This window comes from Doryrhamphus excisus, chromosome 6 (assembly GCF_030265055.1).
Source record: "Doryrhamphus excisus isolate RoL2022-K1 chromosome 6, RoL_Dexc_1.0, whole genome shotgun sequence".
Classification (NCBI taxonomy): Eukaryota; Metazoa; Chordata; class Actinopteri; order Syngnathiformes; family Syngnathidae; genus Doryrhamphus; species Doryrhamphus excisus.
The window spans coordinates 4,984,635-5,008,843 of record NC_080471.1 but is presented as its reverse complement, the minus strand read 5'-3'; the positions used below and the strand labels follow the sequence as shown (position 1 = coordinate 5,008,843).

The 24,209-nt window shown below is 41.2% G+C and overlaps 1 protein-coding gene across 3 annotated transcripts in view; it reads left to right on the top strand.

Annotated features, from left to right (window-relative positions):
* enox2 (ecto-NOX disulfide-thiol exchanger 2) overlaps nucleotides 1–24,209 on the top strand; it is a 197,808-nt gene that overhangs the window by 142,350 nt on the left and 31,249 nt on the right. For all 3 annotated transcript variants that reach the window (XM_058076577.1, XM_058076578.1, XM_058076579.1), the window contains 3 exons: nucleotides 5,763–5,918; nucleotides 16,051–16,257; nucleotides 20,746–20,979. In XM_058076577.1, the coding sequence (XP_057932560.1) occupies nucleotides 5,763–5,918; nucleotides 16,051–16,257; nucleotides 20,746–20,979 (597 nt within the window). The remainder of the gene's footprint in view (nucleotides 1–5,762; nucleotides 5,919–16,050; nucleotides 16,258–20,745; nucleotides 20,980–24,209) is intronic.

The following is a 24,209-nucleotide window of genomic DNA, read 5'->3' as shown; positions in this document are numbered from 1 at the left end:
CACCTCTCTTTGAGCATTCATCGACAAGTATGCAATAATCTCTTTTATATTGAAGTTACTGGTAATTTGTTTAATGTATCATCGTCGGCTGCACAGTGGGAGACAAGGGTTCGATTCCCTGCTCGGGCATCTCTGTGTGGAGTTTGCATGTTCTCCCCATGAGTGGGTTTTTTCTCTGAGTATTCCGGTTTCCTCCCACATTCCAAAAACATGCTAGGTTAATTGGCCACTCCAAATTGTCCATAGGTATGAATGTGAGTGTGAATGGTTGTTTGTCTATTTGTCTATATGTGCCCTGTGATTGGCTGGCCACCAGTCCAGAGTGTACACCGCCTCTCGCCCGAAGACAGCTGGGATAGGCTCCAGCACCCATGTGACCCTCGTGAGGATAAGCGGTAGAAAATGAATGAATGATTGATTGGTGATTGGCAGCATAAAAGCAATCATCAATCATCCCTAGTAGAAATGCTATGATGCAACATTTTTGTGGTTTTGAGAATGAGATTTTTCCTACTATGGTGTACATTGAACCCGGTACTTCACGTATTCTGTTAGCTGCTCCTTGTTTTGGAGTATGTGTGCCAAAAAAGCAGAAGAAAAAGTGCAACGTCTGTCTTCCCACCTAATTTAGTTTGAATTCCCACTAGTGCGAATTCAGGCAATCAGCTTTCGTCCATCTTCTTTTGAGAGGCCTGACGATGTTTTCACACTTATGGACACAAGAGGCTGTTGGGAATGACAAACAGGGATGGGTTTTTATCTTTGCGTTGGTGGAAAGTCCACAGAGAGATTCAGAGAGGTCTTCCTGAAGAAGAAGAAGAAGAAGAAGAAAGCTGGGCCAGGGTCTACCCGCCCACCACACCACCATATACGCGTCTGATCCTTTTCACTTTGCTTATCTTTGTGCTTCAGACCGAGAATTCTCTTCCCTGTTGCACAATCCCTGCCAACACATCGTCTTCTTCTTCTTCTTCTTCTTCAACGTCATTCCTGGAGGTTTGTTCACCATAATTACATCTGGAGCACCTCATCAACCAGGGAAATATCAAAAGGTTTCTCCGTCAGGCTTCCTCTCTCCTCCCACTGATTCCCAGCATAAAAGTTCCTTGGAAGAGGCACGCGGTGGCAGGTGGCGCTTTGGGGGAGGACATGGGCGGCGTCTGTGTAATATTCCTTAATGAGGCGAGATGGTCCTGCCACCTGGACCCCAAGCAGGCCGTCTAATGTGCTTCTCATTGGATTCCTATATGAGCATCCCAGCCTTCATGTTCTCGCCTGCTGGTTGAAAGACATCTTTGTCGTTAAGACTGGATTTTTATTGCTTGTATTAAGAGTGGTTAACTTCTTTTTACACTTGTGTGACAAGTAGGTATGAGCGGGTTCCTGTGAAAAAGCCACGCTTTCTAAACCGATACAATTGTACGTCATACTACCGTTTCCAGTCCGGTCTTATTCCTCGTCGTCGGAACTTGGTGGTTGATTTGTTGCCAAAGGTCGTTAGCTGCCTCGTTAGCATCGAGTGGCGCCGTTACGGCCGAGCTGTTGTCGCCGTTGTCGGTCGTCATACGACTCACGTGGAGGTTCACCAACTGTGGAGATGTAAGAAGGAGACATAGGTGGAGGGTAAGTTTTTTCAAGAAATATATTTCAAAATAACACATTTTATAGTCCTACTTATACTGTGATACTTTTACTTTTATAAGTTATCCTCGTACCAGACCATGCTTAGTGAAAAGTAAATACGATCATTTATACACAGCGGGCTGCACGGCGGTCGAGTGGTTAGTGCGCACACCCCACAGCCAGGAGTTCAATCCCACCCTCGGCCATCCGGGTACTCCGGTTTCCTCCCACATTCCAAAAACATGCTAGGTTAATTGGCCACTCCAAATTGTCCATAGGTATGAATGTGAGTGTGAATGGTTGTTTGTCTATATGTGCCCTGTGATTGGCTGGCCACCAGTCCAGGGTGTACCCCGCCTTTCGCTCGAAGACAGCTGGGATAGGCTCGAGCACCCCCGCGACCCTTGTGAGGTTCAGCGGTAAAAAAAGAATAAATATAAACACATTTGTTGACTTTAAACGTTTCATGGTGTTTAACTTCTTTGTACACTTGTGTGACATTTAATATTGATTATTTATACCTAAGATGTAGTTTCATTGCTTTTAAGTCTTAATATTAAAGGGATAGTTCAGATTTTTGGACATGAAGTTGAGACGATGATGCAAATATTTTACCCTTCAGAATGCATGCCGTATTCTTTTTTGACCCCACCAACTACCTGGAAGTACTTTCTTCAGTACCAAAAACTGACCAGATTACACTGCACTTAACTTGCTTATGTTATTATGTTTAAGTGTTTGTTTTCATTAGTTACCTTTGAGACTTAAAGTGTTAATATTAGGAGTTATCCGATTGATCGGCAGCCGATTTCTGTGACAACGCTGGTCCTGTTATCTTGTTTTATATTCTTTTTTTTAGTTGTTAAAATGTTTGCACATCTGACTTTGAGTGAACGCTGAGAGACAAACACGGACTCTCATGTCTTGTTTATCCTATTTTGGGATATACTAACTAGCAATATTGTCATCAGGGAATTCAGGGAATTGCAATTTCTACTTCTATATATACTATATATACTTATACTTACTTATACTTATATATACTCTACACTCTGTATTGCTCTTTGGTTCTACCATAGCTTACTTATTGTGTGGAAATATGGGATAATAACTATAAAAGCAATCTTCACTGGCTAAATGTACTGCAAAAAAGGTCAGTAAGGATAATTCATAATGCCGCCTACAGAGAACATACTAACTCCTTATTTCTAAAATCACAAATACTTCAACTTGCTGATATAGTTCATCTTCAAACAGCTAAAATAATGCATAAGGCTAAAAATAACCAATGGAATGGATTGAGTAAGGAAATCAAACAATGCACAACGATGAGCCAATTCAAGAAACAATACAAGCAGTTGATGTTTGCTAAATACAAGGATGAAGAGTCTTGAACCAGTCATGATGTGCTATATATATCACTATATTGACACTTACTATGGTACCCATTATGGCATTGGATACTCATATCACCGAGTACTTTGGTATGAGGTACATTATTAAAAAAAAAACCCTTAAAGTGTATTATAGAAAGCAGGAAGTGAACAAATGTAACAGTTAGTGATTGTAAAAGTACCAGATGGAGGGGTAGAATTTAATAAGCTTTGCTTCTTCCTACTCCTTTTGGACATGTGGAACTGGGAACTGATTATGTGATGCATTCAATTGTAATCTGATGCATGTTCAAATGAAATAAAACCATTACCATATATGATATTAGCTTGAAAGATGAACAATTGTACGTCATAAATACGTCAACAACGTGTCCCAATATGCACGCCGATATGAACATGTCCCTTGGAGTGTTGATGTGGCCAGACGTGGTTAGAAGCAGGCAGGAAATAACAGCACGCTGGTGATGAAACGTATCCTGCAGCACTTCTGCACAAATGGAAAGGAGGGAACTCCTGAGGAGGAAATAAATAATGAGACTTTTATTGTCATTACCCACTGCGCCGCTTCATGCCTGCTTCATACGTTTGATTGACACAAGCAAATACGGCGCACAAGTGCATCTCACCATCCTTCTATAAATATTGCTGTATTCCCCGCATGTCGCCGTCTTTCAATTCAATTCAAAGGGATTTATTGGCAAAGCACCGTTGCCTGATACAATTTGTGCACTACTCTCGTTGAGCGCCGCTTATTTCTCTCTGCTCATTATTGCAGCTTGTTTTATAACTTACGTATTTATTACATCCTCTCTGGCTTCGGGGATCTATTCCAAGTCTCTCCGTACGTTAACGTGCTTATTTCTCCATTCTCCCACTACCTTCATTTATAAGGAATTATGGTATCCATTTCCATTTAGTGCTGTATATGTAGCTGGCTCTGCATTGGATTTACTGCACATTCATCCTGCATGGAAATGGAATCCGTATGTCTAACGTTGTTTATGGTACACATCCTAATTAAATCCTTGACCACGTATCCCACAGTCCCTTTTTACTTAATACATGATTAATATTACATTTTTTTGCTAGTTGACATGCTACAAAACGTGATACGATAGTCTTATTTAGATATTTGGTGGAATCTTATTCTTTCTCTTTGGGCTTTTCCCTTCAGGGGTCAACACAGCCAATCAATCTCCTCCATCCAACCCTGTCTTCTGCATCTGTCTCTCTCACACCAACTACCCTCATGTCCTCCTTCACTACATCCATAAACCTCCTCTTTGGTCTTCCTCTACGCCTCCTACCTGGCAGCATCCTTCTACCAATATATTCACTATCTCTCCTCTGGACATGTCCCAACCATCTCAGTCTGGCCGATAACTGACTTCAGTGTAGACATTGAAAGTGTGAAGGAAAATACATTTCTGGGGATCACAATAGATGAAAATATGAACTGGAAACCTCATATTACAAATATACAACATAAGGTGGCCAGAAATATTTCAATATTGAACAAAGCAAAATTTGTTCTCAATCAGAAATCACTCCACACTCTTTATTGCTCTCTGGTTCTACCATATCTTACTTATTGTGTGGAAATATGGGATAATAACTATAAAAGCAATCTTCACTCGCTAAATGTACTGCAAAAAAAGTCAGTAAGGATAATTCATAATGCCGCCTACAGAGAACATACTAACTCCTTATTTCTAAAATCACAAATACTTCAACTTGCTGATATAGTTCATCTTCAAATAGCTAAAATAATGCATAAGGCAAAAAACAACCAATTACCTAAAAAGTTACTATGGTACACATTATGTCATTGTATGGTCATATCACCTCGTACTTCGATACGGGACAAAAAAAAAATACTGTATTATGGAAAGCAGGAAGTGAACAAATGTAACAGTTAGTGATTGTAAAAGTACCAGATGGAGGGGTAGGATTTAATAAGCTTTGCTTCTTCCTACTCCTTTTGGACATGTGGAACTGGGAACTGATTATGGGATGCATTCAATTGTAATCTGATGCATGTTCAAATGAAATAAAACCATTACCATTATCTCCAAGGCCTCTAACATGTAATGTCCCTCTGATGTACTCGTTCCTGATCCTATCCATCCTGGTCACTCCCAATGAGAACCTCAGCATCCTCATCTATGCTACCTCCAGTTCTGCTTCCTGTTTTTAAATCATTTTCCATGTATTTTTGACCTTACAGCAGTGTTTCCTAATTATTTTTTGTCATGCCCAACCCCCCCCCCCCCCCCCCCCCGCCATATTTATTTGTTTATCTGTACAGCACAGACTGAACTTGAAACCAAAACCAGGAATGTGATTGTGTGTGTAGGTGTGCGGCTTCACTCCGAATCAATTTTGCCAATAAAATGTCTCTGTTGTGATGCGTGGATTTTCGTTCCAGCTCTGAGCTGCTAATCAGGATGTGTGCATTCTGATTGTTACCTTTGTTTTGATGTTTTTACCTTTCATTGGTTGACTTTTCTTCTTGTGATTGTTGGTGAACAAAAGTGAACAACACAAAGTGAAAGAGGGCAAAGTGTCGCAGTGGAACTCACCATGCTGGGGTTTGAATAATGCAGCTTGTTTACGACATGATTTAGTCATGAATGGCGATAACCGCATACTGAATGAATGAGTGAGTCTTTCAACTGTCGGGACAAGTCAGTGTAGCGTATGATGACGTGACGTCTGATTGGCTGCGTCTATTCCCCTTCCCAGACTTTGACCCCAACCTGGGAATGATGGCTGGGATCACACCCATCAACCCCATGATGCCCGGCCTTGGCATGGTGCCCGCACCCCTGTCGCACGACGTCCCGGTTGTCAAGGAGATCATCCACTGCAAGAGCTGCACCCTCTTCCCGCCCAACCCCAGTAAGTCATACGCTTGGCTGTGCTGTCTACTCCATCGCTTCCATCGCCACACTTCATCACAGCATCAAATCATGCTTTAGAACAGGGGTCTCAAACACGCGGCCCGCGGGCCAAATGTGGCCCGCAGGACACTAGTTTGAGGCCCCCGCCTTGATATGAAAGTTTAATGTTAGTGCGGCCCGTGCAAGTTTGATATGGATGCTGTATGGTATCATGTACCCAGAAAAAATTATTACGTTTGATTAATGTTCATGTTAAAGGTTAAATAACTGTTAATAGTTATGCTCCCTATCCGTGTGGAAGTGGTAAGTTTTTGGCTATTTAAGTTTAAAGGAAATAACTTGCAGGCTACCGTTTAGGTCGCTAGCTCTCTAGTTTGCGAGTTAGCATGTGTCTCAAGACCCTGCAGTTGCGCAATATGTTGTAAATAAAAAGAGTATAAATGTGACTATAGTCGTGTTTTGTCATGTCTACAGGGCTCTAATAATGCTTTGTTCATTTTAATCTGAAAAAAATCATTTGCCTACCCACCAACTATATGTGGTTTCTTAAGTTTTTATTATTTGCCGTTTTATTATTATTATTATATTTATTTATTACTGATTGATTGATTTTCTTTATTCTTTATTTGTTTATTTTTCATCTTATTTTGTGCAGAAAAATAAAAATTAAGATATTTGAGAACAGTGCAATGTTTTATCCGAGCTTTTATTATAGAAAATCGGAACCAAAGCACTGAAAAAGTTTGTATATTTTTCTGTTTTTAATAAATGCGTTTTTTTTTTTGTTTTTTTTGGGGGGGAAAACCTGATGTGGCCCAGTCTCACCCAGACCCTAGCTCCAGTGGCCCCCAAGTAAATTGAGTTTGATACCCCTGATTTAGAACTTGCAGGTTTTAGTTGAACTCTCGTAAGAACCTAAGAAATCACGGTCACAGTATTGGAGTTGTTTTGTTTTGCAGCAATACACAAAGATTTGATGTTGATGTGAGTTATCACCTTTTGCTGTAAATATGGAGTCATTTAATGCAAGGCTACTTTTAGCTGACATGGGTATTTATTAGAAGAGAAACTGAAATAAAGTGTTGTTTGTTTGTGCGGAGGCTGTTCGTCATAATGAGGAATCAAAAACAAAAGACCCGCCTGGTGATATTTCCAGGTCACATTTGTTTATGCAAGCACTATTCATCCTAGCCTCGCCTCGCCTCCCCAATTATTCAGAGTTAGAACGGAAGCGCTGTCACTGGTAGCACCTCGCCGCCGTTTTCAGAGAAAAGTTTATGCCCCGGGATTTCTTCCGTTTTTTTGTTTTTTTTTCTTCTTCTATGTCATCTTGAAGTCAGACAAATGTTCTTGACTGAGTCACATTTGGGAGCGTAGCAGCATTTCCACTAAAAACACAGTAGTAGTCATAGCAAAGTACTACTAGGAGCCAAGTGTACTGTAATATCATGTAGTGTATTGTAGGGCAGTCAGGTTTAATGCCATGTATTGTAGTATCATGTATTGTAGTATCATGTAGTACAATATAGTGTAGCACAGTTTTGTGTCATGTAGTGTAGTGCAGCGTAATACAGTGCAGTGTAGTGTAGTATTGTCAAAATACAGTAGTCAAGTATCATATAATGTCGTGTACTGTAGTGAAGTGTAATGTAGAATAAGGTGTACTATAGTATAATATATGTAGTCAATACAATATAGTGTCATATGCAGTATAGTTTAATGTTGCTTAGTGTAATGTAGAAGTGTGTGACATAATGAAGTGTATTGTGATATACTGTTACGTAAAGTGTAGTTTACTGTACTATAGTCTAGTACGGTGTAATGTAATGTACTATAGTACAGTATAATCTAATGCAGAAACGTGTAGTGTAACATAATATTGTAGTATAGTGTAATGCAATATACTGTAGTGTAGTATGGTGTAAAGTAATGTACTATATTATAGTATAATCTAATGTAGAAACATGTAGTGTAACATAATGTAGTATAGTGTAATGTAATATACTATGGTATAGTATAATTGAATGTAGAAAACTAGTGTAACGTAATGTAATGCAATGTAGTATAATGTCATGTAAAAAGCTAACTAACTATAGTGTAACATAATGTAGTATAGTGCAGTGTAATGTAATGTAGTATAGTGTAACATAATGTAGTGTAGTATAATGTCATGTAGAAATCTAGTGTAACGTAATGTAGTATAGTGTAATGTGATGTAAAGTAGTATAGTGTACTATAATGTAATGTAGAAAACTAGTGTATAATGTAGTATAGTGGAGTGTAATGTACACTGTAGTGTAGTATAGTATAACGCAATGTAGTATAGTGTAGTATAAATTCATGTATCTATAAAACTAGGACGGAATGTTGTGTACTGTAGATTCATGTAGAAAAGTGTAGTGTAACATAGTGTAGTACAATGTAAAGTAGAAAAGTGTAGTGTAACATAGTGTAGTGTAAAGTAATGTTGTATGTTGTAGTACAATGTAATGTAGAAAGGTGTTATGCAATGTCATATAGTGCAGTACAATCTAATGTAGAAAAGTGTAGTGTGACATAGTGTAGTTAAGGTAATGCCGTATAGTGTAGTACAATGTAATGTAGAAAAGTGTAGTGTAAGGTAATGCCGTATAGTGTAGTACAATGTACTGTAGTACAATGTAAAGTAGAAAAGTGTAGTGCAATATAGTGTAGTACAATGTAAAGTAGAAAAGTGTAGTGTAACAGTGTAGTGTAAGGTAATGTGATATAGTGTAGTACAATGTAAAGTAGTAAAAGTGTAGTGTAGTGTAAGGTAATGTGATATAGTGTAGTACAATGTAAAGTAGTAAAAGTGTAGTGTAGTGTAAGGTAATGTGATATAGTGTAGTGTAGTACAATGTAAAGTAGTAAAAGTGTAGTGTAGTGTAAGGTAATGTATTATATGTAGTGTAGTACAATGTAAAGTAGAAAAGTATAGTGTAGTGTAAGGTAATGTGATATAGGGTAGTGTAGTACAATGTAAAGTAGTAAAAGTGTAGTGTAGTGTAAGGTAATGTGATATAGTGTAGTGTAGTACAATGTAAAGTAGTAAAAGTATAGTGTAGTGTAAGGTAATGTGATATAGTGTAGTACAATGTAAAGTAGTAAAAGTATAGTGTAGTGTAAGGTAATGTCATATAGTGTAGTGTAGTACGATGTAAAGTAGTAAAAGTATAGTGTAGTGTAAGGTAATGTGATACAGTGTAGTTAGGTACAATGTAAAGTAGTAAAAGTATAGTGTAGTGTAAGGTAATGTGATATAGTGTAGTACAATGTAAAGTAGTAAAAGTATAGTGTAGTGTAAGGTAATGTGATACAGTGTAGTGTAGTACAATGTAAAGTAGTAAAAGTATAGTGTAGTGTAAGGTAATGTGATATAGTGTAGTTAGGTACAATGTAAAGTAGTAAAAGTGTAGTGTAGTGTAAGGTAATGTGATATAGTGTAGTACAATGTAAAGTAGTAAAAGTGTAGTGTAGTGTAAGGTAATGTGATATAGTGTAGTACAATGTAAAGTAGTAAAAGTATAGTGATAGTAAGGTAATGTGATATAGTGTAGTACAATGTAAAGTAGTAAAAGTATAGTGTAGTGTAAGGTAATGTGATATAGTGTAGTTAGGTACAATGTAAAGTAGTAAAAGTATAGTGATAGTAAGGTAATGTGATATAGTGTAGTACAATGTAAAGTAGTAAAAGTATAGTGTAGTGTAAGGTAATGTGATATAGTGTAGTACAATGTAAAGTAGTAAAAGTGTAGTGTAGTGTAAGGTAATGTGATATAGTGTAGTACAATGTAAAGTAGTAAAAGTATAGTGATAGTAAGGTAATGTGATATAGTGTAGTACAATGTAAAGTAGTAAAAGTATAGTGATAGTAAGGTAATGTGATATAGTGTAGTACAATGTAAAGTAGTAAAAGTATAGTGATAGTAAGGTAATGTGATATAGTGTAGTACAATGTAAAGTAGTAAAAGTATAGTGATAGTAAGGTAATGTGATATAGTGTAGTACAATGTAAAGTAGTAAAAGAGTGAGAGAAGATGATTCCCCTCCAGTCCAGTTTCACCTGTTGACTGCTAAAATAGTCAGTAAGTCAAGTAGAGATGATACTGGCACAGGATTAGATCCACGCCATCTTCTAATGCCACCATCTTGAACTTCTTCAACATTTCTGTTATGAATTGGAAGATTGAAGCCCGAGTCTATTTTGGACCCAGCGCTGGTTTTATTTATCACGGTGATTATAAGCCTTTATTGCATTTTTTTTCTTCTCATCTCCTGTCTCGCCTTCAGATCTGTTTGGCTTTTGCAATATGCCGCATGAAGCACTTAATCTCTCAGCCATCCCAAAAAGAAGCAGACATCTGAAGGAACAGATGATAGGTTTGATTTTTGTCAAAGAAGACCAGTTTGTTGCTGGCGCGTTGGCTGTAGATTTGACTGTGAAGCCAGAATGGATGTTTTTGTATTTGGAAAATGAATGGTGGCAGCGGCGTTGCATCACTCGGTCATGTTGGTCTTTGCAGTCATCACGTTTACAGTAGTACATCATGCTAGAACTGGGAAAAAAAAAAAAAACAACCTCATAAATTTAGAATGTTAATAAAAACACACATACATTGCAAATCCATTGATGTACCGCATCACGGATACTTTGTGTACCCAAGCATGGCGCCCATCCGCTTGTGTAAGTGTTCCCATAGTTTACATGTGGAAGAATACAATGCAGGACATTTCTTGCAGTATTCCGTTGTTTTTGTGTAATCTTGCTACATACACAACACTACCAAACATCTAACTTTCTCTCTGGTTCTCCTTTTTTGTCCCCCTGGGCTCAGGAGCTCATCCAATCCAAGCCATTTTTCAAAGGCCGTCCCTCTCGATATCGGCCATTTTTTGATGATTTTGACAGATTTTTCAAGGCACACAGAATATTGTGTTCTTGGACTATGTAGACATGGTACAGTATAGACCCAAAGAAAGCGTAAAGAAAATAAAAGGTTGTTTCTACCTTAAAAAGATACATACATCCATCCATCCATATATTTTCTATGCCACTTATCCTCACTAGGGTCGCAGGTATGCTGGAGCCTACCCCAGCTGTCTTTGGGCAAGAGGCGGTACATTTCAAGCATTGCGTTTCAATCATAACTTCCACAGGATATTTAGCCAAAATGTCTATAAACGATTAGACAAATAAAAATTAATCACATTACACATTAATCACATTACAAATAAATGAGTATAATATCTCCTTAAGGCTACACGGGGGTCGAGTGCTTAGCGCTCAGACCTCACAGCTAGGAAACCAGGGTTCAATTCCACCCTCCAAATTGTCCATAGGTATGAATGTGAGTGTGAATGGTTGTTTGTCTATATGTGCCCTGTGATTGGCTGGCCACCAGTCCAGGGTGTACCCCGCCTCTCGCCTGAAGACAGCTGGGATAGGCTCCAGCACCCCCGCGACCCTCATGAGGAAAAGCGGTAGAAAATGAATGAATGAATGAATGAATATCCCCTTTAAAGAAAATGCACTGAAACTGCATTATGATACATTATTATTTGTCATTATAACAGTGGTGTATTTGGTCTCAAAAATGTTGACAATAATATCGTTTGGCGTCAATTTGTTAGACAAACATTTCAAAATGCACCTACATTGTTTTGTGACTCGGTTAAATTGATTCATTTTCTACCGCTTATCCTCACGAGGGTCAGGGGTGCTGGAGCCTATCCCAGCTGTCTTCAGGCGAGAGGCGGGGTACACCCTGGACTGGTGGCCAGCCAATCACAGGGCACATATAGACAAACAACCATTCACACTCACATTCATACCTATGGACAATTTGGAGTGGCCAATTAACCTAGCATGTTTTTGGAATGTGGGAGGAAACCGGAGTACCCGGAGAAAACCCACGCATGCACGGGGAGAACATGCAAACTCCACACAGAGATGGCCGAAGGGTGGGATTGAACTCAGGTCTCCTAGCTGTGAGGTCTGCATGCTAACCACTCGAACACCGTACAGCGATGCCACAACATAACCAACACAAAAACGCTTGTTTTACATGAAAATAACGTTTTTTTTTGTCACTTTTGCAACTGAACAGGGTTTGCGCTCAAGTGTGAATGCGTTAAAATTTGCCTTCAATGCGTAACGTCCTTCACGCTTCCTGGTCGCTATGCAGCGTGTATTTCAATAGGAGAGATGCAGGCCGTCTGCCACCTTGTGGTTGTTTTTTTTTACATCTTAAAACTGCACCAAACATGCTCTTTTCTATTGTAGAGTTGCATCATCACCTCTTTGTGCCTCTAGTGCAAAACAAAAACAACAAACATAAAAGACGTATAAATACATCTTTAGGAGCGAGCAGGCAGGTTGAAAAAATGTATAAATATGTCTTTGGTAGCGAATGATTATATTATTTTAAGATACTATTTTAAGGTACTGCGGGTAAAGAAAAAAAATCAGCAAAGTCTTGATGTAATGTATTAAAATGTCAGCTCTCACAGCAAAAATGTGTACCAGCATCCCAGAGAGGCAAGTAGGTGATCCAAGGTCACCTCAGCGACGACAGATAACACGGGCTCTTTATTGCAAGCTTTAATTTCAAGGTTACACTTCTTTGTCCTTGAATATCAATGAGCTCTTGCAGGTTTAACCCCTCATGAATATGTAAATATAATAATGTATACATAGTAGATGATACAGTATGTGTTCAGCCTTGCTTCAGCGGTTGATTTGTTTGATTTTTCTATCTCTTTACATCAACATGCACAACACGGCGTCCTATATTCCATTGGATCCTCACGCCTTTTGTCGCAAGGCATTTCCATTTCCTGTCTACGATTGTCCTTCTCTTGAGAGCTCATGATTTGGGGTCGCTTTGGTGACTTTAGGGTTCATGCGGGGACGAGTGAATGGCAGCAGCTCTTTAACATGCAAAGCAGCCGGTTAAGATGTATCAATGGATGGATTTTAAACCTTTTTTTTTTAAATCTTATCCCTACTACTTCACAGCCGGGTGTTATATGCTCATCAGCCGGGCAGTGAATCTGCTTGAAGATGGAATTTGGCTGCAAGTAAAGTGTTAGAGGAGCAAACAGGAACACTGGAAGAAGGAGGTGTGTAATTATATCCTATGCACGCCGTCATGAGAGTTATTATCAAAGACAAAATCAAGTGAGGGGAATTAAAACGTGAATATAAAATGAGCCGATTGTAGTGTGATATGAAGAATGTGGACAGGTTCTCATGCGATTTATTATTATGTCCTTGAGTAAATAAGAGTTACAGCAATGGATTTCAGTGTTTGGTGCGTCTGCAGATGCCGCCAATGAAGCTTACTGCATTCCCGAGCTAACATCCCGAGGGATGCGTTGACGTTCCTGCAACAGTGCCGCATACGCTTTCCATCAGATGGCCCCCCTGCTTAGCTGCACGCGCCGGTCTTAACACTTTGTGCCGCGTCCCCTCTGACTGACCTTTAGCTGCGCATTAAAAACCCTGCAGCCCCCCCCCCCCCCTCCTCCCCTTCCCAACTCCCATTTGAAATCCACCTTCCTCCTCCATCTCCTGGCTGTGAATAACCTCACCGTCTGCGAGCGTTTAGCGCCTTACGTCTGACTTCCACCTCACCTTTCCTGACTCTGACACCCGCCCCCCCCCCCCCTCATCCTCCAGGATCAGACACCCTGGCCACGTCCGTATTGGCCTCAATAGTCCATCTAAGTCCAATTAAGAGCGCGTCAGTTGATAAGTTAGTCGGAACTAACTCACACAATAGAAACTAGAGTGTTGCTTAAAAGCACACCAGGTTATTGACATTGTGGTGGTTTCACTTTTGGTTTGACTTTACTCAGTTATCCATTCCAAAGAATCATCACAGGAAACTACGGAAACCTTCTCACGCATCAGTTGGAACCATCTACAACAGCAGCCACGTTTACATGAGTTTTTCTCTTTCCGAATGGAATCTTTCCGAAAGCAATGGTATCCATGGAAAGGAATATTCCAATCTCTTGTCTACATGCGCCGCTATAATCAACCAGAATAGTCAATGGGGCATGCCCAGTAAAACGTAAACACCAACATCACGTGATACCGACTTCCTGGAGTTTTTCTTTCACTTGTTGGAATAACTCCGTATTGCCAGTTTTTCCTTCGTCCAGTCTTGGAATTTAGTTTGGATCAAAAACAAACTTTCCTTAGCAGTCCAGTGCCGATTGCTCGCCTCCATTTTTTTAAATGGAAGAACGTCTGGATCTGCGTGTTACGTCATATCTCAGCATTCGCTGAAAGAACGCACCCGGGAACAGGAAAAGATAAAGTTCAATCTTACTAATATTTTATAATTAAGCTCGGCACATGTTTTATATAGATATATATTTTCTTTTTTAATAAAAGTGGACTTGTGAATGGCGTATAGAAGGGTTTAGATTCTGTTCCACAGATGGCGCTAATGCACACCAAAGCTGCTTGCCAACCGCCAATAAACAACAGAAGAAGAAAAACACCACGAAGAAGAACGCAGTCTGACAACTTTCCGTTTGAGCGGGTACAAGATACCTCAATCGGATTGGGGAAAGGAATATTCCACCCCTGGGAATCCCATTATATATTCATTCGGATTGGCACTTTTCTTTGGGAATGAGGTGTATACAAAGGTAACATTCTTTCCGTTTGAGCAAATAAACCGAATGGAATTGGAATATTTGGGTCCATGTAAACGTGGCTAATGAAGCGAGAACGAGGCTCCCCTGTATTTACTTTTGTCCACTTTTATCCAAGAGGAGACTGAGGGCAGCATGAAAACAGATCTGCAGCAAAGTGGAGAACATCCAGGGGTAATCCTCAGATAAAACTCAGCTAAAGGTGTTCTTCAAGTCCTTTTTTTATCAAATACCGTAGTACCTCGTACCCCCTTGTATTTGTTTATTTCTTTCCCCGCCGCATGGAGGCCGAGTGATTAGCATGTTGGTTGTTTGGTTGGAATCTCCGCTTGAGCACCTCTGTGTGGAGTTCTGGTAGGGTCGTGTCGGGCCAAGTAGATACCCTCCATCGAGAAAGAACGTTGGAAACCAGATCCTTCTTGCATGTGTACGCCTCGTCCATCAATCATTCATCGGCGTGGGCTTTCTACACTTTCTGGTTGAGCCTGTCCCAGTTGACTTTGGCAAGTACAGTTTGGAGTACAGCTTGGAGTAGTTGCTCAGCACCAGCAGGTCCGGGTTACATTTTGGTGTTCTAGTTGGGGGATAATATTCATCATGAACAAATCCACAGTCCTTGAATTCATCTGCTGATCAAGCATGCACTTCAGATTTACAATCAAGATTCCAGTTAGTCTTAAAAGTATCGGAAGACAGAGGCACAGATTAGATTGTTCAAAAGCTCGCATAAAGACGCATTCGCCGCTGATTATTAGGATTCCATCCTCATGGACTCCTCCAATCACATTCATCAGGGATGATCTATGGGGAGATGAGATCATCCGCTTTGGATAAGTGATTGCCGCCATGCAAGGATCTTATACTTGAGAGGATCGAACTCGGGGGGTTCATTTTCATGCATGGGCTGCTTTACTGTTCACATTCACCTTACAAAAACAATCAAGAGGCCTCGCCATCACTATTCATGTGTTTGGGTTATGATGTGTTTCTTCAGGGGGGAGGATTTAAAAATTCACATCCTTTTTTGTATTACCTCTTTGGAAAAATTCCTTGAATGCCGCAAAGGCGTTTTTTTCTTCTTTTTTTAATTATTGTTCAGGACATCAATGTCAGCTGTTGCTTTTTTTACCCTCTTATTTTGATGTATTACAGCTCGGAGATGTTCCGTTTTCTTATTGAGCCCGATGGAACAGGCATTATTCAAATGTTGGCATTTCAAGCACGTTTTCAATTATTTAACATCTTACAACAGGCGCCACTTCTCTGCAACGGCTCCCTTTACTTCTTTTAATAGTCAAATATTGTTATAATGCCTTTGCTTATATAAAAATACATCCCAAGAGCTAAATAATTGATGTTTTCGACTAAAGCGAATGGATTATCTCCGGTTTTCCAAGCCCGGGCGTTCAAACTCAACTTTGTGTGCTTCCTTTGAACAGACCTGCCACCTCCGGCCACTAGGGAGCGCCCTCCAGGCTGTAAGACAGTGTTTGTAGGCGGCCTGCCGGAGAACGCCACCGAGCAGCTCATCATGGAGGTGTTCGGACAGTGCGGCGACATCACCGCCATCCGTAAGAGCAAGAAGAACTTCTGCCATATTCGCTTTGCCGAAGAGTTCACGGTGGACAAAGCTCTCTTCCTGTCCGGTAAGGAACATCTGGAGTGTTGATGTTTAGTTTTGGTCGTCCATTAGTGGAAACATCGCGTGCCCGAATGCAGGCCTGCAACCCAAATCTGTCATCCAGATAACATCAGACTGAATTCATTTCCAACTTTTTGGCATTCCTAAAAACAACATTGACATCCTATCAAATACAGGATCTTGGGCTCATTTTTTTCAGTGGGCTATTCAAGACAGAAAAGTGCACCCGTCATATTCAGAAGATCCTTGATTTGCGTTTTGTGGTCCATCCTTCAAAACAACATTATTTTTGTAGTTGGTCCTAGCTACAGAAAAGTGCTCCTGTCACATATAAAGGATCTTTGACGAGCAGTAGAGCGTCAAAAATGGCATAAAAAAATTGCAATAGTGATTTTGCAGCACAAAAGTGGTACTGTCAAATATAGAGGATCTTTGAGTAGGAATTCTGCTCTAGGTCCTTAAAATAGCCAGAATGTTTTTGCAGTATGTCCATGAAGCCACCATAGCGCTCATGTCCAGGAGGGGATCATTGACTTGAGACGGGGTACACCCTGGACTGGTCTTGTGTCCTTCATTCATTCATTTTCTACCGCTTTTCCTCACGAGGGTTGCGGGGGTGCTGGAGCCTGGAACACATTTAATGGAACTGTCTGTGGCATTGTTACCGCACCTCATACACACCAGAGAATAAGAAGATGTAGCAGGAGGGATCAGTGTTGCCAACTAAGCTATAGTTAGTGTTTAATAAGACCTCCCTCTGGATATTATTTTCACAAAAGCGACTGCCGACAAGTCTGGACTTTTGGATACCGAGGTGCCTCCTGGGATTGAACTGGTTTAGAAAGAAAAGGGTATCCATGTGTGTTCAAGTTAAAGAAAACGGCAGTCCATCTTCATTCATTCATTTTCTACTGCTTATCCTCACGAGGGTCGCGGGTATTCTGGAGCCTATCCCAGCTGTCTTTGGGCGAGAGGTGGGATACACCCTGGACTGGTGGCCAGCCAATCACAGGGCACATATCGACAAACAACCATTCACACTCACATTCATACCTATGGACAATTTGGAGTGGCTAATTAACCTAGCATGTTTTTGGAATGTGGGAGGAAACCGGAGTACCCGGAGAAAACCCACGCATGCACGGGGAGAACATGCAAACTCCACACAGAGATGGCCGAGGGTGGACTTGAACCCTGGTGTCCTTGCTGTGAGGTCTGCGCGCTAACCACTCGTCCGCCGTGCAGCCCCGTCTTGTGTCCTTATAAACAGAAATCTGCACCTTTGCGGTCGATCCTTAAAAACAGCATACATTATCAGTAAATAGAGGATCTTTGACTGATGATAACACAGTGCTGGTGTTATAATGTATGGATTTATTGCGTCCATCATCATTCTCATAACCGATCAAGTTTGGAAGTAATGATGACCAACTTTGTTGGTGTTTCCGTCTAATGAAGTGGGCTAGCGTATTTTCTTTCCCAACCGTAAATGACCAGCTGGGACTCGCCGACAGCCTATTTGCAGCAACACTGATTCACACCTGCCTCTCCACAGCCGTGGAAATAGAGGCTCATGGGTATTGTAGTATCCCATGCCATCTGTCTTCCCAAACTATTTAGGTGTGATCCATCAAAAGTTGCTTCAAGGTAGTTGGGATGATTAAGACTGGTTGCTACGGCAACACCTCAGGGATGGGTGGAGCTTGTATGGTTAAAAAGGAAGTAACGCTGGTCTGTTGCCTCATGGAGGGTGTGGCCATGTGACTTTGACTGTGTGGTTGCAGGGTGATGTGGAGACACACACACACACACACACACTCGCATGAAATATTGAAGTGGTGCTAGACTGGGAGCCCAAAGCATCAGCAGTGAGCAAACGAGGGGGCCGACTGAAGTTTAAAACCCCCGAACTCGGGCTCATTTCTTTTCCTGTTTGCACAATTCCCCGTGTCATTCTAACCCGCTTCCCTCCCCCACATGCCACAGTCACCCCCTCTGTCTCTTGAGATGAGTGAGTCACACTTGACATCATTACAGCGTTCGGTTGGAGCGCGTCCACACACATTTACCGACAGAAAAAAAAAAAGAATAATTTCAAATGATTTGTTCGCATTAGACTTTGGATCCGTGAGTCACCATGAGTGTGTAGAAGGTGTGAAGAGTAGCTTGACCTGCTTATGTACTTCATCCGGTGGCCTCCAGCCAACACTACGCACCAGCACAGTCAGTCCACGCCTTTCTCTGAAGGTCTACATGCAGTATATGATGTATGCATCTTTTTACCCTACTGCACGGGTGTCCAAAATGTGGCCCGGGGGACATTTTTGGCACCTCAAGTCAAGGAATATATTGGTTCATTTAGAACAGGGGTCTGGAACCTTTTTGGCTAAGAGAGCCATGAAGGCCAGATATTTTAAAATGCGTATCTGTGAGAGCCATATACATTTTGAATGCAATAAAATGTGTGCATTTTTATGTAAGACCAACAGTTTTAGATATAATGGGCTCTAATTATGTAGACCAGGCACACTACCCCACGCCAATGGGGTGTGGCCAGCACACTTTTGTGAGCAGCGCAGTGTCCAATAATAAATCAAATACTTGTTGCCATTAATACAACTTCTGCTGCTGCATAATTTTGCACCATACTCAGTATATTTCATTCTTTTGGCCATCTTCGTCAGAAGGCTTGGTTCTGCAGCTTTAGCTAGGTGACTATTTGACTAAAGGAGGAAAGTTTATATTTACATGTTGACATCTCAATGACCGAGGTAGACTACCGCATTACCCAGTAATAATCAAGTTTTGGTGTTTGACCTGGAAAATATCTTCAAGAAAGATGGATATGGTCGGCCGCATTGCAGTAGAAAATAGATGGACGAATTAAAATGCATAAAAAAGTTGTTGATTTTTAATATTATTTAATTTAATATTATTTCTGTGATGTTTACTTTAAACTGTTAGCAAAAATACATTTTTATTGTGGTAAGAAATGCTTGAGAGCCAGATACAGTCATCAAAAGAGCCCTACCTGGCTCCCGAGCCATAGGTTCCCTACCTCTGATTTAGAACAATATGATTCATTTTCTATCGCTTATCCTCACGAGGGTTGCGGGGTGCTGGAGCCTATCCCTGTTCTCAAATATCTTAATTTTTATTTTTCTATACACAAAATAAGATTTAAAAAAATTAAATAAACAAATTATGAATAAAGACAATAAATCAATCAATCAGTAATAAATAAGTAAAATAATAAGAAAAACATAAGAAACCACATACAGTTGGTAGAGAAATGATTTTTTTCAGATTGAAATGTACAGTATTAACAGTTATTTAACCTTTAACATGAACATTAATGAAACTTAATAATTTGACCCAATTAGCAAGTTAGCATGGTACTCAGTTCCATCTGGGAGCAGCGTGCTAACTTTAACAACATGTTTGATGAGATGCTTTATCTTGACGTGTATTTTCCCTTTTATTCCAAATCATTTCCTGCATTTATTTGTACCCAGCGTCATAAGCCTTTAGCTTCATTGCTAATCCAAAGCAAAACAGGGCGGGGTAACAGGGTAGGGTAACAGTATGGGCGGGGCAAAATCATGTTAATTGTGTCCGGTGTGCACACGGCCTTAAGGTGTCATTTCAACATTAAACTTTGGTATCAAGGTGGGGGCCTCAAACTAGCGGGCCGCATTTGGCCCGCGGGCCGCAAGTTTGAGATCCCTGCTGTACACCTTCTGAATACACAGTTATATCTTCTATCTGTATAGTATACACTAAATCTATACACCCTGTGCACATCCTCTATATCGCTCTATTCAAGCTCAGTATATTGGCTTTATACACCCTCCATCTACCATCTATACTTGTACATTCACATCTTCAGGTAACCAACAAGCAAAAATAGTAAAGATAAAAGAGAAAATGGTGGCTGGAGGGCTGACGGGAAGAATCAATAAGGCGTCAAACATTCTAAACACAATTTGCAGAAGATGATCTAGCGCACACAAAATATCGAGTTAGTCTCTTATTACGTGGAGCCTTTCAGGTCTCCTGCTCTATGGATCCTCCTTGTCCATCTTGGTTGCCGCAATGTGGAGCCGCACGGTCCCCTCCCACCTCACACGTAACCCCGCAGGAACGTGTGTATGTGTACAATGTGGTAACATTCTGAAGGCATCATTGACAAAAAGCCTCACTTTTGTATGAATGTGATATAAAAAGTCGACAGCTGTCAGAAACAAAGGCCGCCTCACAACCAAGACTGTCACTTTCAATCCGTCTCTGTTTTTGACACCCTCTTTTCTGTCTCGCGCTCGGCGCTGTCACTTTTTACTGTCAAGTATCTGCTAAAAAGCTAAATGCAGGTTTAAACATTCACCTCGTCTTGTGTTTGAGCACACAACTAACCTGATTTTAAGCTCCATTGTTGTCGTTTCAGCTCCTCCCCTTCCTCTCATCTTGTCGTCTCCTCCTTCCATCCGCCAAGGTTATCGCATCCGCCTGGGCTCCAGCACAGACAAGAAAGACACGGGCCGCCTCCATGTAGACTTCGCCCAGGCCAGGGACGACCTGTACGAGTGGGAGTGCCACCAGCGCATGTTGGCCAGGGAGGAGCGGCACCGGCGCAAGATGGAGGAAGATCGTCTACGGCCGCCATCGCCTCCACCCATCGTGCATTTCTCAGAGCACGAGTGCAGTCAGCTGGGGGACAAGATCAAAGGTTGGCAGACCACGTTATATTTGAGTAACACAAAGAGTGGAGCCTCCAAAGTGGAACAAAAGCCACTCAAGTTATGTATGCTCGTGGCATGGCCACGTTTCATACAGTCATGTAAACACATTATAATTGAAACTAAATAAAACTAAAATATAGTAAAATAATTTACCACTAAGGCTGGGAGTCCACTGGGCCGGCGCCAGTTGGTGGCAGTTCGCGGCAAAGATTATTTCGCCTAATTAATTTGGCGCCACGGCGAGCCACTACATGGCAATCACGTAATCTTTGCCGCAAACTTGCACCGGCACCGGCCCAGTGGACTCCTAGCATCATTGGCACAACTTGGCACGCACCATTACATTCCAGTGGATTCCAACAGGTGGCTTGTTTGCGACATTTGGTACAACTTGGTGGACACTTCACGTTGATTGTTTGATGCAAGTAGCGCAACAAACATTTTAAACATTTAGATGTTTTCTTGCCGGCAAACTCAATTTTTGCCGCCGTTACGGGCCACCACGAGCCAGGTGGCATGCAGTTTGAGCCACTTCACGCCACTGGGCACCTTACTGGTGACACTAAGCGCGACAGCAAATTGCATTGGCGCAAAGTGCCACCAAAAAAGGTATTTGATGTCACCTAGTGGTCTTCTATTGTATTGCTGCTATTAAAAAGTAATTATAGTCGTGGCCAAAAGTTTTTAGAATGACCAAGTATTGTTTTCAGATATTTTGGATGTACTGAAGTATCTTCCCAAGTATGTATATTACATTCCATTCACCATGGCATGCTGTCAGTTCACTTCTGGACCACATCTTGATTGATGGCAGCCCATCCACCCGCCTCTTGAGGACTGACCACAAGTCCTCAATAAGGTCTGAGGAATTTCCTGGCCAAGGACCCAAAATGTCAATGTTTTGTTCCAGGAGCTCGTTAGTTATCACTTTTGCCTTATGGCAATGGTGCTGGAAAAGGCGTCACTTGTTACCAAACTGTTCTTGGATGGCTGGGAGACGTTGTTCTGGGAGGATGTTCTGGTTCCATTCTTTATTCATGGTCGTGTTCTTTGGCAAAATAGTCAGCGAGCCCACTCCCTTGGCTGAGAAGCAACCCCACAGAGGAACATCGGGATGCTTTAGTGTCGGCATGGCACAGGACTGATGGCAGTACTCACCTTTTCTTCTTCGGACAAGAATCGGAAAGGGGATTCATCAAAACACAGCAGTCTTCAGGACCCCAGTATGCCACTACCAGTATGTCCCTGATGTTTTTCCTGGAGAGAAGTGTTTTTTCTTGTTATTTTTTTCCCGCCCTTCTTGACACCAGGCCATCTTCCAAAAGTCTTTGCCCCACTGTGTGATTGGTGGTGGTGATGCGCGTGTTTCCTTGCAGATAACTACGGTAAACAGAAGAAAAGCAAACCTACCGAGGACCATCGCCTTTTTTTAAAACTTCCAGCCTGTTAATCTTGCCGAGTCAGGATGACAGGGTCATCTCCAGCCTTTGTCCTTGTCAGCACTCTCACCTATGTTAGCCAGAGAGTCCTTTTGTGACAGGGCTGAAATGCAGTGGTAATGGTGTTTTGGGGATTACGTTAATTTTCATGACTAAGAGACTTCATTTTATCAATCAGCGGCAGCAGACTATGTGGAATTAATTGTCATTGTCAAAACTTGTGGCCAGTGCGTTATTGTAGTACTCCATTTCTGGGGTCGTAGAATAGAAAGATACACATTTCTACCACAGTAGAAATGTGACGTTTGTTGGTAAGTCATTATATGCAAGTCATTATATGTCTCAAAAACGTATATTTAATTTCTATGGTTGTCATCACATTTTTCCTCAATGCCATCATTGGTACCCTTCTGTGGTGGCATCACAAAAGAGCAGTCTTTGGATTTTTCCAGAAGTTCTTGCCTTACTTTCCACTTGTGTTGACTACACTACAAAGGGTTCCACTGAATCATTAAAGCAACACGTAAAATCTCCTCCCAAACTAAACAAAGACTTTATTCTCCTCTCTTCTTCCTTGCACTCCACTCTAAAACGTCATTTGTGTTTCTGGCTGAACACACTTGTTCCGCTAATGAGCGCTGACACTTCCAGGTCTGAGTCGTTGCTACCTGATAACACTTCCAAGCCTCTCCATCACTGCACTGTCTTCCTTGGCGCTCCCCTGCTCTTGGCCCTGGCGCACAGAACTGACGCGACGCTGTTCTGAACAAGGATTTATATTTTAATCACTTGGCACTGGCTCTTGTGAGCGCACACATCCCAGCTATTTTACCCGGAGATTAAGCTTTTCCTCTGAATTTTACAGCCAGAGGAAGGTTAGCCTTTTTTTTTTTTTTTTTTCAACGCCGTCCTCCAAAAAAAATGAAACAATTCCTGCTTCTGATGGCAAGAAGCTCACAGATGCACTTTACAAGCTGACAGTCTATAAATGGCTTTTCCCCCCCCGTTCTCTGCGTCTGTCTCTGTAAGCCCATTTGTCATTTGTACACTTGTTTTCCCTTTCGTCCCGCAGGCCTGCTATCCTTTTACTCACCTTTGCTTTATCTATTTCTTTTTTTTTTTCATCTTTTGCTCATCTCAGCGCTCTGACAGACATACATCTCTGCACACTTTCTTAAAGCTTTCATTGTTATTGATTATTGGCTTATATCAAAACCAAGAACCCCCAGCTGAAGTCATTTTAGGTCATTTTTTGAAAGCGTCCATCACTGTCACGCCACTCGCAACTTCAATTTGAACAATCTGTTTACACTAAAGTCCAGCGGTTGGAGTTCTTTTGTTAATCCTCCTAGAACAGGGGTCCCAAACACGCGGCCCGCCCGGCCAAATGTGGCCTGCAGGACACTAGTTTGAGGCCCCCGCCTTGATATGAAAGTTTAATGTTAGTGCGGCCCGCGCAAGTTTGATATGGATGCTGTATGGTATCATGTACCCAGAAAAAATTATTACCTTTGATTAATGTTCATGTTAAAGGTTAAATAACTGTTAATAGTTATCCTCCCTATCCGTGTGGAAGTGGTAAGTTTTTGGCTATTTAAGTTGAAAGGAAATAACTTGAAGGCTACCGTTTAGGTCGCTAGCTCTCTAGTTTGCGAGTTAGCATGTGTCTCAAGACCCTGCAGTTGCGCAATATGTTGTAAATAAAAAGAGTATAAATGTGACTATAGTCGTGTTTTGTCATGTCTACAGGGCTCTAATAATGCTTTGTTCATTTTAAT